The sequence below is a fragment of the Talpa occidentalis genome, unplaced genomic scaffold (assembly GCF_014898055.3).
Source record: "Talpa occidentalis isolate TD23 unplaced genomic scaffold, MPIMG_talOcc4v2.1 talOcc4.1762, whole genome shotgun sequence".
Taxonomy (NCBI): Eukaryota; Metazoa; Chordata; class Mammalia; order Eulipotyphla; family Talpidae; genus Talpa; species Talpa occidentalis.
This window is the reverse complement of record NW_023601811.1, coordinates 1059-16826: the sequence shown is the minus strand read 5'-3', so window position 1 is coordinate 16826 and position 15768 is coordinate 1059. Positions and strand designations below refer to the sequence as shown.

The following is a 15768-nucleotide window of genomic DNA, read 5'->3' as shown; positions in this document are numbered from 1 at the left end:
TTTGATTATGTTGCTCACTACTTGGGTGCTTATTATACTCATGTAACCAATTAGTGGGTAGAAAAATCCCAGTATTTAGATTTGTAAGTATGTAATGTTCCACTGGACCTTAAGGTTTAATTTATCTATATGAATCAACTTTTCTAAACTCACATTGCTTCAGAGGCATCAAGATACACAGAAGTACTTAGAATTTTTCATTGCACTATGTCTAAATCTCTTGACACCCTATTTAGAGAGAAGAAATGGCACAGCAGGATTTGGCTATTTCTAGGATTTTTATCTCACCTTTCTCTTCAAGTGCCTTGGGTAAATAGTCTATGGATTGGAAGATTCTGGAGAACACTACTATTTGCTGGTAGAATGATTTGGTTCTGTCAAAAGCACTATAGAGAGCACCTCAAGTTTATGAATGAAAAGTTCTTCCAAAGATCTAACACCCAATTTTCCACAGACTCTAGACTAATTTACAGAGTGTAACAATAGTGCCTCAATTTTTACTGGAAGAATTAACTGTCTGTGGCCCATTACCACCTTTGCAGAGCTAAGAAGTTGAAGACTGTAGTAGACATATAAACACTACAAGTATGTGTTGCATTTTCCACTATGACAAGAGACTAAACCATCAAAGTATATTTTTTCGCCATAAAGGGAGAGTTCACTCGCTTATCCCTCAGAATCTCTCATAAATTCAACTTCTAGCAGGGGCAAATGGACCAGGACTTCCTGGAATACTGGGTAACAGAGAAGGTTTGGCCGGTGCTCAACCTTCTAGGGTTTGCAGCTCTCACTAGACACTTACATTCCAATACTTCCAGATCTTCCATAAATTATGGAGGCTGCAGACTAGGAGGCTTGACCTGGCTCTTTCTGAAGAGATGTCAGCCATTCTCAAATTGCAAGAGAGGGGCTTTTATTTCAACTGAAATACTTGGCCAGAAGGCCCTGACATATTGCCTTATCTCACAAACCAAAATTGGAATAACTACTGTGCTTAAAATCAATTTCTCTTGGTGAACAGATATACTTCCCTTATGATTTTCTACTTTGGTCTAGTAAGAGGCTTTCTGTATAAATATAGAATGCCACCAATCTCTAGGCTGCCCTGGAAATCGGCTAATCACACAGTCCATTTCCAGCCAAAGGAGGTGTGTCACCTTAGGTTCTACTGAAAGAGTATGTTAGTCCATCAGCCGGGGAGAGGCCTGGCAGGACAGTCAAAGATAAATGCTCTGAGCAACAATAATCACAGTCCTCTTAAAGTCAACTTGATCATTGTTCTCAGAATCATTTTGAGCCGCTCAAAGGCACAAAGACTTCAGTGGAAATTCCAGACTTCAACTCAATACACAGCTGAGATGAATTCAGTCCAAAAATTTCAGTATCCTGTCACATATTGATTATTATGATCCTCTAGAAATGTCATGTTAATTGACTTTGTGATGATCGTGACTGATGGACAGGGGCAACTGATAAACTCTTAAAGTTATCAATTAAAAGCAATCATTTTGTTTATGGAGACATATAAACAGACATGTGAAAGGCAAGAACAGAAAAAACCTGGCTGTGCAGAGAGGCTCTACCTGAATTAAAATTAACAGGTGGTCTGAAAAGTGGTAAATATAGCACTGAATTTGAAGCAATTTTAGATGCTTATAGACTCCATGCTCACAGTTCTGAAACCTCCCAGGTCTGCCAAGAGCCGCCAGGACTCTAGCTCTGTGAAGTGGTGTACCCCTACCCCATGGCTGCAGATTGACGGGTGCCAGTAACACAGAGTTCCTACCCACTCGTGCGAGTCTCCTGAGCTTTGCCAAGAGGTTCATTACTTTCCCTTTTACTGCCAATTGAACTGTATGCTTCTAATGTGATTCTCCCAATAAACTTATTTGTGTTTATATGCATTTGGCATGCATTCTAAGTAAAACCTTCCTGCTTATGAAAGTTAGCACTCTAGTGATCCAAACATGATAAAACCTATGGAATCTGACTTTCATGAGCACTGGCTATTCCACCAACAGAAATTAGCTGCAAGTGATCTAACTGACATGCTAGATAGGTTAGAGTAATGTTGTTTTGTGGATAAAGTCTTTCAAAAATAACTGTAGTCATCTTATAATTATTCTTTAAGCAGTAACCAAAAAATGGGATCAATTACATCTTTAGACATCTCCTGAGTTGTAAATATAAAATCATACTGCCAAGAAAAAGAGGAAGAGTTTTTTGTGGAGTAAATTCAGCTGGAAGAAAACAGAGAAACCTAGCCTTCATTGTCTATACCACTTAGAATTTAAGCATGTTGAGGGACTATTCCTGTTCTTAGAGTGGTATTAAAATGCAGGCTTTGTTGGGCCTCCCTGGTGCACAGCAGTTGAGCGCTGGGTTGCGAAGCTGCCCGCAGCCTCTGCAATGCCGGTTCGATCCCCAGCCCCGGCGAGGTCCCACATGGCGCGCAGACCTTTCCTGCTGCCCGCTGCTCCCCTTAGCAGTGTACTTCGTCAGTCTACCTGCTCTGCTCTCCGCTCTGGCTCTGGTGAATTCTCTCACCCTCCCGCGCTTCTGACTGTACCCAGGCTTGTAAATTAAAAAAAAAAAATGCAGGCTTTGTCAAAACATGACAGCTTAGAATCTCTGTTGTACTCACACGGTGTGGCCCAAATTTGGTATTTACACACATTTCTAGTCTGTATATATTCTACCTCAGTGAACAGCATTGTGAATACCAGAACCTAGAGTTGTCCCTGACTTTTTTCCTTTGTCTTATCCCTATATGTAATCTCCAAATCCTAATAATCTATTCGTATTAATTTACCTTGAATGTACCCACTTCTTTCCATCACAGCACCACCATAATTCAGGCTCTCATAATACACCGTGAATTTTGAAGAAATCTCCTAATTGGTCCCATGACTTCAGTATTATTCTCCCTCACACCATTCTCTGTACTGCTGCTGGTGTGATCTTTCTGAAATTTCAAGAGAACCCACTGCTTAGTCATCTTTAACTCTGCCCCTATGCTCGGTATACAGCTCTTTTTTTCTACTTGGTCTGTCTTCTCATCAGCACATATTACTCCAGCACACTAAACTAACAGAAGGCCCCAAATGCTATTTCTTCTAATTTTTCCTTCTCTTCAAACTTTGGTTTTGTTATTACATGCCTGGAGGCTTCCTCCCCACCACCAGTCCCCGGGGAGAGAGATGGAAATAAAGAAAGCCAGAACTGGAATTAGAAATGGGTGTGAATGAATGAACATTTTGATGTGCATAAAACAAGATCTAGAGGACACTGGCAAGAAATATTAAGAAGAGAAAAGATGAGAAAAAAAATAAAAAGAAAATGGAGCCCTTTGAATTTGGGTAAAAGTCAACAGAGTGGGGAGGCCACCCAGACAAACCCACCTCCAGGAAGAAACTTGACCAAGCTGGCTGCCACACACCACTCAACCAAATACTGCTGGGATAACGCCACCCAATGTGCATGTCACTGTACCAGTGGGAACTTGACTGACTTCTAACCTGGCTTGCCTTGGAGATCTGAATTAGACTATTCAGCCTTTTCTCTACTTACATCCCCACCCCACGCCATCTCCAGGCAGCTGGGAACACTATTACAAGGACATCATGGGCTCTTGTCCCCTGGGATGCTGTCCTCAGGCCCCAAATAAACGCTTCATTGTTCCAACTTCCCTTCTTTAAAAACATCCACTAAAACTACTGGTGAGAATCCATAAGGAACGGAGCTTTAGGGGAGAACTTAGGGAATGGTATTATTGCATGATATACTTTTTATTTTTCTATATTTGGAATTTTTATAGAGCATGTGTTTAACTTATCTCTAAATATTTTTAATTTCATTTTCGTATCATCACCTTCAAAGATACTGATTCTGTGAGGAAAGGTTCAGAATTCTGATCTTACAAAGGTCTGCACAGACTCTATTAATGAGTCAGTTTTGAGGACTGTGGTTGAAATGATTGGTTCCAATATAATAATGTAATTGACATTTTAGTTTTTTAAGAAAAGCTCCAACTCTATTATACAACCCATTTTTATTGTTTCCTTTTATGTTGTAATAGCTTAATTCCACTACAAATACACATTCTCTAGGTATATTAGATCTGAATTATCTCTAAGAATTATTATAGCCCGGTAGCCATTTTAATAGTTAGCTACATTTTAATAAAGGGTCTAAGAAGTAATCATTGTAAAGCATGTGTTTGTGCAGTAAATTTCACAAACCATTAAAACGTCAACAATTGCAAATGTCAGGATTTCTTCAATTCTAACTTTTTTAACACTAACATCAATATCATTTGATTAGGTTTCAAAACAATAGATATCCTTAAAATACAAAGTAGAAAGTTATTATAAATATCAACTTTGGTATATATACAGATATAACCTCTTTCACTAAAAAATTTTAAGTTTTTGACTTTGGAAAAATATGAAGATGTACAGGTATTATAATTAACTTTTGAAAATATCTATAGACATCTAAATTTCAGACATCAAAGCATCTATTTCTTTAAACTTATCAGTTATATTTTCAATACATTCTCCAGCTTTTAATTTTATCCCATCAATTACAAGATAGTCCTCTTCATAGTGGTTTCCAAATGGGCTGCCTACAGGAGCTTCAGGAGTGCATTTAGATAACTGTGAAAATAACCATGCGAAACATCAGAACTATATCAAACTTACTTGAAGACCAGTCTTACTTATTTTGAACAAAACATAGTCACTAACTCTTTAAACACAGCAATTATAAAGAGTTTTCTGTTAGGCTGTTGGTCAAATAATGATCCCTATATAAAGCATAATATATAATAACGTGTTTTTATAAAAGTAACTTATTATTGTGGTCCTATCTCTGTTTTCCTACTGTACCCATTCTTCATTTTAATTTATGCTTTGGAAAAATGTGATCATTTAATTCTGTGACTTTTCAATATTTATTCCCAAAATTAATTTTATAGAGAATATAATTTAAAACTGTATTAGTAATTTTCTATAATCATCTTCTTATAAATATCTGCTTTGCATATGAATAATAATAGCTTACTCCCGCTTAGTGGGGAAGGACACTGGTAAAAATAATGCAAGTTTCTAGTTTCATTAAAGATGGTGTTAATTTCACATGAACAAAAAGAATATACATGTAGTTTATACAAGTATTTTCACTCATCAAAAATGTACCTACCAATACAATTATTCCATGAATTATCTTATTTGCGTATGCATTATCTAGTCTGTGAATTATTCATTTTATAAAAATCTGAAATTAATTCTGTCCCATTGCTTGCAACATCAAGGTATGTCATTCAGTATTCATAGAGGTAAAGAAGAACAAAATTAAGATGGTGACTTTACCGAAAATAAAATCTCATAAAGTATTTCCATAACAAATATAAATAAACTCTCATTATTCATGTGTTTATGTTTTTTTTTTTTTAATGTTGCTACTCTTCTACACTAGTCTGAATGCTTGAGGGTAATCAACTGGAAACCGCCTATGTAACATAAATGATGACAACATCATCAAAACTACAATTTTGAAAATAGATCAAACAATATCTGCTCAGCAAATAAACACGCTCAGTACTTTAAAACTACCAGGTGAGGTTTTTAGTGTGTTTAGTTATATTAGAACACTTTCTCCTACAAACAAAACACATCTTCAGTTTTTAGTGGAGTTAACTTTAGAAGCATGTCAATTTTTCCTACTAACTAGAAAAAAGAAAAGGGGAAAAAAATTCCTGAGGCAATCATTTTTTTACTTTTAAACTAGAAATTACTCCAGCCTTGATAGTTGGTTTCACTGCTATTCTCTTCATTTTAAAACGAACAAGGCTCTAAATATCCTGAACCTGGTGTGAATGCCAGACTTATAAAGCTCAGTGTGCAGTGGCTTATGAACCAGTCAGCAGGAGGCACTCACCTGCCTGCCAGCAAGTTAAAATGGTTAATTTTTACAATTCGTAAATGCCTTTTGAAAGTGTAAAATATTACAAGAATCTGAAACAAAAGGCAAGCTCCTTCCTGGTGATGTATTAAAACTATGTATTTTACCTCAAGAAATAAAAATCAGAAGTAATTTTCTGTTCTATAATGTTACTAGTTATAATGGTAAAATAGAAGCCAATTCTGTGGCTGTAAAAGCTCCAGGACACCTCTATAAAAATCAACCTGGCTGTATTTTTGAAAAGACAAACTGCAACAACTGAAAAAACATTGCACAAAACCATATGGTGTTCAAACAAAACATGCAATTGCTAGAAAAGAATAACTGTATATTAACTATATGTATATAAGATATATGTCTATAGATCTTGTTCTACAAAAGACAAGATCTTTATTTATAAAACAGGTTTTTTAAAACAACAGGAGTTCTGGAAAAATTGCATTTACCAGGTCCATGCAAATTGAGGTACAAGCTGGTGTCAATGGTGCTGATTAAAAAAACTATCATGTTTTTCAACTCAGAGCTCTCAACTTTTTATTTTCTTCTAATACATTGAGATCCTTAACTGTAAATGTTGTGCATTTTCTTGATTTCCAACTCAATAAAAGTGGTGTTTAAGAATCATCTTTATATTCTTATTGAAGTTCTGAATGAAATCACACGATTGAGATTACATTCTAAAAGCAATCATGCACACTCTCTGACAAAGTGTGTAACAACTGTCTCATTTATAAATCCACCTTTTTCCTCATCTGAAAACAGACAGACTTGGCAATAAGTAGCTTCTCAAAGTAAGAATGCAGGAAAAGTTAAAGTAAGAATATCTTTGTATTTATTTTCTCCAGTGACTGCCATTGTCAATTCTCTTCTATAATAGTTAACCTCAGCTGTCAGTTACTACACAAAACAGTTCTGGTTTGTCTTATTTAGCCCTCAAAACAATCCTCTGAAGCAAGTGATAAGCAACTTTGCCAAGTTACACAAGTCCTCAGTGGCAGCAGCAAGATCGGGACACAGGCATTATATTCCAGCCAGTGCTCCAAACCTCCCTGCTCCCTTGACTCCAGGCTTATGATATAATCTAGGTGAATGAGTGCATGACTGGCTGGACCTTTAAGGATATATGACTGCTCGTTGCCATTTTTCTCTTGATCTATTTAGGGAACAGCTGTACCACCATGTGTGAGTATCTGCTTAAGACTTATTTGTCTCATACCTACCATTTTGTTGTTCCTACCAACTGGTTTTAATGACCTGGATTTTGAATTCCCATTTTGTTGTGACAGGAACTTTGTTGCTGCTTTGTGGCTGGAAATGTGATGAGGAACACAACAATCGTGGGGCAGGTTTGCAAGGCAAGACTGCTATTCGAGCAGAAGTTCTTGGGCATTTTTGAAAAGGCACAGGCTCATAATAGCCGATCAGGCGACTATGGTAGTACAAGGTCTGGAGGTCAGGACTGGAATGGGGGACAAAGTTTTACAAGGAACAGAGAAGGGGACATTGTGACCATATGCCAAGTGACATTCGCTTCAATAAAGTGTGTGTATTGATGTTGTCACAGGCAGAGTTATCCTGATGCCATCAAGGAGTTAGTCATATAATCAGGGTCAATGGTGGCCTAGGTCCCCTGGGGCCTGCCTCATGATATGGGCTATTGTCTGTAGGTAGTCAAGGAATGCTCTGCTGTGATTTGTGGATAACAAATAGGTCACAGTTGCCCATGAGTGACCAGCTCATAGGATACCACACCATTTGATGTGCAGAGATGTGGAGCTGATGTGCTGAGTAATTTATCAGCCAAATCAAAATTGATGTTGTCATATGTAAGTACTGAATAAGGAAAGTATATATTTCCTCAACTCAGCAGTTAGTCAAAAGAAAAACAAAAGAACAAAACTTGATAAGAATGGTGAAACATACTCCAATGACAAATTCTACCTCCAATATGTTAATAATGAGGTTTGGTCCTACAGAATTTATTCCTGTGCATGAACCAGACAAAGCAGCTTTTCCCACAAACTGCTCTTAATCTGGCCCTTTCTCTCAGCTGTAAAGACAGTCAGCAGGAAAGAGGTCTACCTGCAGTGACATCCCAATAACCACAGTGAGCCTCCCTTGGTCTTTCTTCATTTCAACTTCAAGGATCTTAAAATACAAAACAAAACAAACAAACAAAAACCAAGAAACGCCTTTGCTCAAACACAGGTATATTTTCAAAAACTGATAAATGCATTCTAATTTCTAACAGGCTACTACTTTATTTATCTCATGATAATCAAGGCTAAAGTTTCAGAAGTGAAATAAGTTTTCCATATAATTAAAATGTATATTCAGGAACAATTTCTGTCATTTAAAGAACTTGAAGTTTCTATTTAGGCCTGATAATGACTATCAATACTACCTTTTCTTCCATGTTTATTTCCTCTTCACATTCCTCTTCAGACTCATCACGTGTTGTGGGCTCTAATGCTTGCTGTAGCATTTGTTCCAGCTCTTTAAGTAAAATTTCTGTCTCAGAGACAACTAAAGAGACATCATTAATACAGTGTAAAAATACTACATCTTAATTATTTTAATCTAATTCATAATGTGAACCACCTAGAAAGAAGACATCTTCTAAATGTTGTAAGATAAAAGCTAAATATTTTGGGAAAAAATTCATATAATTTTCAACACCCTCTGTTTGGTGCAAAATTATGGACTTCCATGTGGACCTTTTACAATTATTCCTTGAAAAATGTAGGAGACATTCCCTATATATTGACCATTCAAGTATGCCTGAAATATTAAAAACTGACTAGATATTTTTGTGAATTTTTAAAAAATCAGACTCCAAGGATATCAAATTATGTTCTTTACAGACCAGGGGTCAGAAAATCTTTTTTATAGAGGGCCAGAGAGTAAATATTTCAGACTTTGTGGCCCGGAAAGTCTCTGTCACCACTACTCAATTCTTCTGTTAGCAGGAAACCTTAGGCATATATATAAACAAATGAGAGCAGCTATGTTCCACTAAAACTTTATTTACAGTAACAGGCAGTGATTGGTATACTGTGAGTCAAAATTTGCCAATCCCAGCTATAAACTACTAAAACTATATGCTTAAGACTGGTAACTTTGTAAATAAGTGGCTAAATAGAGTCTATTCTTATAGACAGTCTATTCTTATACCAAATATCAACACATCTTAATTGCACAAAGGGATTTTTTAAAAATTATCACATACTTAGGAAGTCAGGGTACTGTTTGTGCTACTGTGACATAAATATCTAAGTATACAAAAAATCTGGTAATTCACAAGATTTGCTGAGATAGATAAAATAATCTCCCCCTGGGCCTCCCCGGTGGCGCAGCGGTTGAGCGCTGGGTTGCGAAGCTGCACGCAGCCTCTGCAGCGCCGGTTCGATCCCCGGCTGCTCCCCGGCCACGGGAGGAGGGTCCTACATGGCGCGCAGACCTCTCCTGCTGCCTGCTGCTCCCCTCAGCAGTGTACTTCGGTCCTTCTGCCTGCTCTGCTCCCCGCTCTGGCTCTGGTGAATTCTCTCACCCTCCCGCGCTTCTGACTGTACCCAGTGCTTGTATAAATAAAATAAATAAATAAATCTTAAAAAATAAAATAAAATAATCTCCCCTGCCAAAGAAATAAATGGCTATTATAACCCCATAGACTCAACTACTGACTAACAATATGCAACTGAGTTCCCAATTCTATAAAACAAATATTTTCATTTGCTATAGGTGCTTGATGAAGGAAAGATCAAGGAAAGGCCTGCTATCCTAATACAGACAGATGTAGCATTTGAAAAGTCCTTCCAAAGACAGCATGATTCAAAGAGAAAGGCCACAAATATATGCCCTACCATCTTCCATTCTGGTTTCAAAAATCTGGTATAGCACCTCCTATTACATGCCATTCATTGGCAGGTCACCAAAATCACACTAAGTAAAGCAATTGAAAGTTCACAGAATATGAAAAGAAAGTCAAGTAGGACATATTCTTTAGAGTTGAAATATTAATGAATATGGAAACTAGATACTTTTAGTAATAATACTAATTTTTTATTTAATTGTGGAACATACTTAAAATTGTTCTGACCAATAATGTTTAGCAAGAGTGAATATGCTGTGTACATCCACTAACATGAACATATCCAAGAACACTCACTTGTAAACTAAGTGTTAAAGGTAAAAACATTATTAATGCAAAAAAGTTTTATTCTCTGTTCCCTCCAGTTCAAAAGAATTAATATTCTTTTCTACATTCTTATTACCTTCTTTGTTGATAATTTTCTCTTACCTATTACTTAATAAAAGGAAATTAAAAAATTCTGTTATAAGGGGACATAGGTAGGGGTGGGTGACCCAATGGACTATAATGAGGATTACTGGTGTTTAAGTGGTGGATGTGATGTGAATATATACATTTGAACAGGTGTAAACCCACACCCCTAAAGCAATGTTATAAATCAACATTATCTCAAAAAATTTGATTAAAATTAATAAAACAAAAATTCTGCTAAACATTTATTAAATAATAGTGTTCTATAAAGTAATGGGAGGTTACAAGAAAGTTTTTCTTTGGTTATTGCTTCAGTACTAAATAACAACTTTGTTTATAAAAATGATTTTTCTGTCAATATTTACTTGTCCCAAGTATTTACATATACAATTAACAGACATTTATTGTGGGCCTACTATGGGCCAGGGATTGAAGAGAATAGACACAGACCAATGAGCCTTCTGGCCATCTCTCTAGTCAATCTTAGTTTCTCTCTATGAAAAACTTCTCTCAAAACAGTTTGCAATCTTTTTTTATGACATTCCCCACCTTAGAACCAGTTCTTATACTTAATAAACAAAAACTATAATTTTTGCAAAAACTGTAATTGGTGTATTAGTTGTATTCCACATACATCTGTGTTTTATGGTAATTGCTAAAGCCTCAGAACACAGAGTATGAACTCTTACATTCTAGAACAGTGGCATTCGAATTCTAGTGGGTATAGGAATCACTTGAAGAGTTTATTAAAACTATGCATGCAAGCCCATATCTAATGACTCAGGATTTTCTGGAGGAATGTATATTTTTCTTGAAGCAATTTTGTTAATGAAGTTAACCTCTGCTAGGACAGATTTCTCATTTAGTAGCCTATTACGTAACAGACAACTACTTGCAGTTTTCTTCACACTGATTCCCCAGTCTCACTCACAAATAGTGTGCTTTTCTACTTTACAATGAGTCTACAGAAATTGACATTGACATTTAAAGCACTGTTGAGAAGATGAATATGGAGCTATACTGCAAATGGAAAATGGCACACAAATACCTTTATATTTCTAAGACTAGGCTAAAATACAATCAGTTTTTGATAATGAATGTCATTGCCAAATGGCATTGTAGGTTCTCCATTTTCAAGTGATCTGAAAATATATATATACTGCTTTTTCATCAAAGGGCAGACAAAGTAATGGGTGAATTCATAAATCAACCAGGTTCATAACACCAACTTGCTTGGTGCCAAATTCTACTTCCAAAGCAATAGGAGGTTTGCTTTTCTAAATGGGTATTTCTATGTTGTAAACACATAGAGTTCAAAAATAATTCTCAAGAAAGAGCAGTTACTATAATCTACAAACTAGGTTATCAAAATTGGTCATTGATATCCTCCAAAGATAGAGACAGCATGAATGCCTTTGCTGATTGCATGACCAATCATCTTCTATCAATACTGATTATCCTGTAGTTTCCCTGACTTGTTTCAATTTGTTGTTGAGAGTAAAGTGGTAGCATTACAGCTGCTCTATCACTCAGAAAAAGTTGGGTTTTTTTTTTTTTTTGAAGGGGAGAAGAGGAGGATCACTCACACTGAAGTCCATATGTAGCTTTTAAAAATGAATTTTTATAAAAATAAATCAATGTTGTTTTTCCATTTCAGAGAATAACTATTTGTCTCAATAAATCCGCCATTATTTTTAAAGCTTTCAAAAGTATGTTTATGAAATTTTATTCAATCTTACTTCTTTATTAAATGTGTAGAGAAGTTGTTTCTCCCTTTATATAATCTACTGGATGGGTTAACTCAAAGCTGATGCTGAAAAAGTCATTTAAAATAAGTTTTTAAGCCATTTCATGTTGAAATTTCAAAGGCCTTCTAATAGAGAATGAGGAGAAAACACTTGGCATTCTGTTATATAGTAATCACAACCATTTCTCTGTGCTCACAATTTAAACTTAGAGATGGGGAAAATACAGATTGAAATACTTTAGAAGGGGAGTTCTATTCCTGGACAGAAAAAAAGAGGAAGAAGATGCATCTGAGGAGAGGAGCATGAGGCTAACTTCCCCTCCCCCCTCTAGTCTAGAGAGTAAAGGTAACTGCAAACCAAGGGTAGGTGGGCAAAGTTTCTCTTGAGTAGTGGGCTATCACCTTTCTCCCTGTCACCTTTCTACTTCGTGACCCTGGACTCAAGACCTTCATGCTTTTTCTAGGACTCAGCCATAACCGAGTTCTTGCCTACATTAGCCATCCTCCTCCAAGGTAACCTAACTCAGGTGACTGACGGACACATACTCTGCTAGTTTATTAATGAATGTTAATCCATGTGGTTGGTTATGGGTAATATGTCTTTTATTTATTCAAACTTTTATGTATTGTCCACTCTAAGAAATGAGGTATTTACCAACAGAAAATAGTAACAAAATAAAACTAATGAGAAAGACTCAGAGATTAAAGAAATCAAAATCAATTCATTAAGGGGGATTCAAAGGATAATAATTGCATTTTTAACAAGATTAGACCAACGAGCAGTGCTATACCAAAACCCCATAAATTTAGTTTTCAGCTTCCTGGTACTCAAAGGAACTAAGGAAATAAACAAACACTTTATTAATTTTTAAAAGCTATGTGACCTTAGACCTCTGAAGTGCCTCTATTTCCCACTGAAAAATGGGAGATATAATAATATCTCCCATATTTACCTCATAGGGCTCTTGTAAGATTAAAATAAAATCATATATGTGAAGTTTTTTGAACCATGAAGATAGTTATTGTTGTTACAGGTGTTTGTTATCATTATTATTGCTATTATTTTATCATCATAGATGTCCCTAAACACCAAAAAAAAAAATGAGTTACAGGTATAATAAATATAAATTATATTCCTGATTGCAATTTTTCCTCAAATGCAAACATATTTCAAAAAGTTATTTCTTAGATTAAATCTTTTTACAGTAATCAGCATACAATTTGAATTATTCAATGATTCCTCAGCTTTTCTATTAATTTGCAAAAACAGGTTCTTTCCTTTTTGGATTAGAAAGCTTCTACAGCCTCTCTTTATTTCAGATGAGTAATCTGTTACTGGGAGAGGTAAAGTAGCTGCACTTAATTAGCTCTCCTCCTGATCTCTAAGCAGCATATAAAGAGAGATAGAGAAAGAGAAAGAAACAATCATAAAATCCAAAAAGAAATGGTAGACAGTAAAGTTAGCATACTAATAGGAGACTTTATTTAGCACCTACAAGTAAGGAAAAAGGGTACAAAAATTATGGCAGAGATTCAAGAAGAAGATGCTATAATTTCCCTCTATAGTTAATCTAGAATTGATTCTACTTTAAGAAGAAACTAAATATGGGCTCCCTGGTGGTGCAGGGGTTAAAGTCTCAGGGCTAACAAGCTATCGCCAGCCACAGTGGCTTGAATTTGATCCCCTGGCCAGGGAACTGACCCACATGGCACAGCAGACCTCTCCTATCTTGCCCACTGCTCCCCTCAGCAGTGTATTTCAGTAGATCTGCCTATTCTGCTCCACATTCTGCCCTGGTGAATCCTCTCAACACCTACACCTCTGGCCTACACTCTAGTTCTTGTATGCATAAATAAATAAAAATAATAATTTTTTTAAAAAGTAGAAACTAAATATTTTAGAGTTGGATCAAGAAATCCAAAGAAATTTGGGTAGGACATAAAATATTAAGGACACTTAAACTATTACAAAAGAACCACTTTTTCAGAATGTTCCCGGTTCTTGCAAAGAACACAGTAGACTAGATTGGTTAAGTATTTTAACAATTGACTACTTAAGTGTTTCTAGAGCCATACAGGATGTGTGGCTTCATGGATAACTACTAAGATGTAGTCACTTATTTATACCTAAGAGTCATTTCCTGTGTTAGAATCCTTGCTGCAAAAGATTTCCTCTGTAGTAGTCTATGTGAGTTGAAAGAAACAATGATTCTAACACTGGAACCTTAAACTGCAGTGCTAGGGCTCCTAGTGGGAAGTCTGTGCAGGGATAAACTGACTTTTGCCTTTTCACAGGCATATTTGAAATGATTATGTGAGGCAAAGGGAAAAATAGCCAAGAAAAGGAAACTTAATTAGCAGAATGTGTTTAAAAAAGAGAAGCAACAGAATTTTACAGTGGTTTAGGAGAGGAGCAAATGGTTTTCTTTTTTCTAAATAACTACTCCATCCTTCCTCTGTCTGCTTTCCTTTCATGTATGACACTATAAATTAATGACTTATTACATCAATTGAAATGCAGTACCAGAGGATATGGAATGTCTACCCGGAAGTGGGAATATGGCGCAAATACTTCTTGGGATTTAATGGGCTTTAAAATCTCTTTGCATTGATGCCAAAGTTCCATCTTGCAAATAAACCTTTGCCTGCTTTTTAGGACAAATGATGATCTAGGAAGAGTACATTATCAGTACATTGCTTTTGAAAATGAAAACCTATTCCCTGCATCCCATATTCACCCTACTGTGTTCTAATACCAATGGCAATTAATTCAGTGGGAAGCCCAGGCTACTGTTCTTCTTTCTCTCTTTTGCACCCTAGGACCCAATAAATTTGAGTGGAGCAGTCTGAATTGAAATGTACTGATGCTTATATTTTCTCTCCACAATTGCTGGAGCTTTATCTAAAAAAAATTAAATATATTGTAAAGACAGAGAAAATTTAATTCAAGGAAATAGAAAGACAATTTTGAAAAACATTGATATATGAATCAATACCAAAAATTACCCACTATGCTTCTCATATATCTATATAAATATATATGTAAAACAGCATTTTCCCCCTATCAAATGATTACAACGATATTTGGTGAGATTAAATATAAGGGAAACAACTAAAAGCAGGCCTTCACATACCCATGTTTTCCTTTGATAAAGCATCATCTGAACAAATATTTTCAAAAGAGGATTTAAAATGGTTTTCCTAGAAAAAGAATGACAGATTAGTTTCAAAAGATCAATCACGTATATTTAAATGACCACTCATGTATATTCATCAGTAATTGCAGTGTAGGAATATATATTTCTTATCTTAGGGTACTTTTTATTGGTTGTTTCATAAAGTAAGTAGGACAGCATGGTATCATGAAAAAAACCAAAGGGGAATAAATTGATTTAAGTTTTTCACTGAGTGAAAAGCACTAACTATCTAACAAGTACCTTACGTGGACTTTTTCATATAATCCTTTCCCAAAAAACCTACTAAGTAATGGTTTATAAAGAAACTGAGGCTCTGATAAACTAGAAAATTTGACAACATAGATAAATGGTAGATCATGACAAAAGTAAACTTTAACAGACTGAAAAATCCATGCTTTTTCCGTTACACTCTTTCTTATTTAGTCAGAATACATGTTTTCAAATAAATTTTCTAACTATAAGATCTTGAAAAAGCCACTTAACTTCTCTAGGCCACATATTCTTCATCTTTTAATTGGAGATATTATGATACAACCCCTGCCAATTTGATGGAGTTACTGTGAAGTGTAACTGAGATA

General features: G+C 35.7%; 1 protein-coding gene across 1 annotated transcript; it reads right to left on the bottom strand.

Annotated features, from left to right (window-relative positions):
• Positions 1 to 4005: 4005 nt before the first annotated feature.
• On the bottom strand, positions 4006 to 15176 carry LOC119250657 (zinc finger CW-type PWWP domain protein 2-like). The gene is made up of 3 exons (XM_037518319.2): positions 15128 to 15176; positions 8369 to 8490; positions 4006 to 4658 (listed from the first exon to the last, which is right to left on the bottom strand). The coding sequence occupies exons 1-3, from the start codon at positions 15129 to 15131 to the stop codon at positions 4497 to 4499; spliced, it is 288 nt and encodes a 95-aa protein (XP_037374216.1). The 5' UTR covers positions 15132 to 15176; the 3' UTR covers positions 4006 to 4496.
• Positions 15177 to 15768: the final 592 nt, after the last annotated feature.

What these genes read in the sequence shown, in the direction of transcription:
- LOC119250657 (XM_037518319.2), bottom strand. An exon ending in AAATAAACATGGAAGAAAAG is followed by an intron (nt 4,659 to 8,368) that starts GTAGTATTGATA and finishes TTATTTTCACAG; the next exon opens with TTATCTAAATGCACTCCTGA.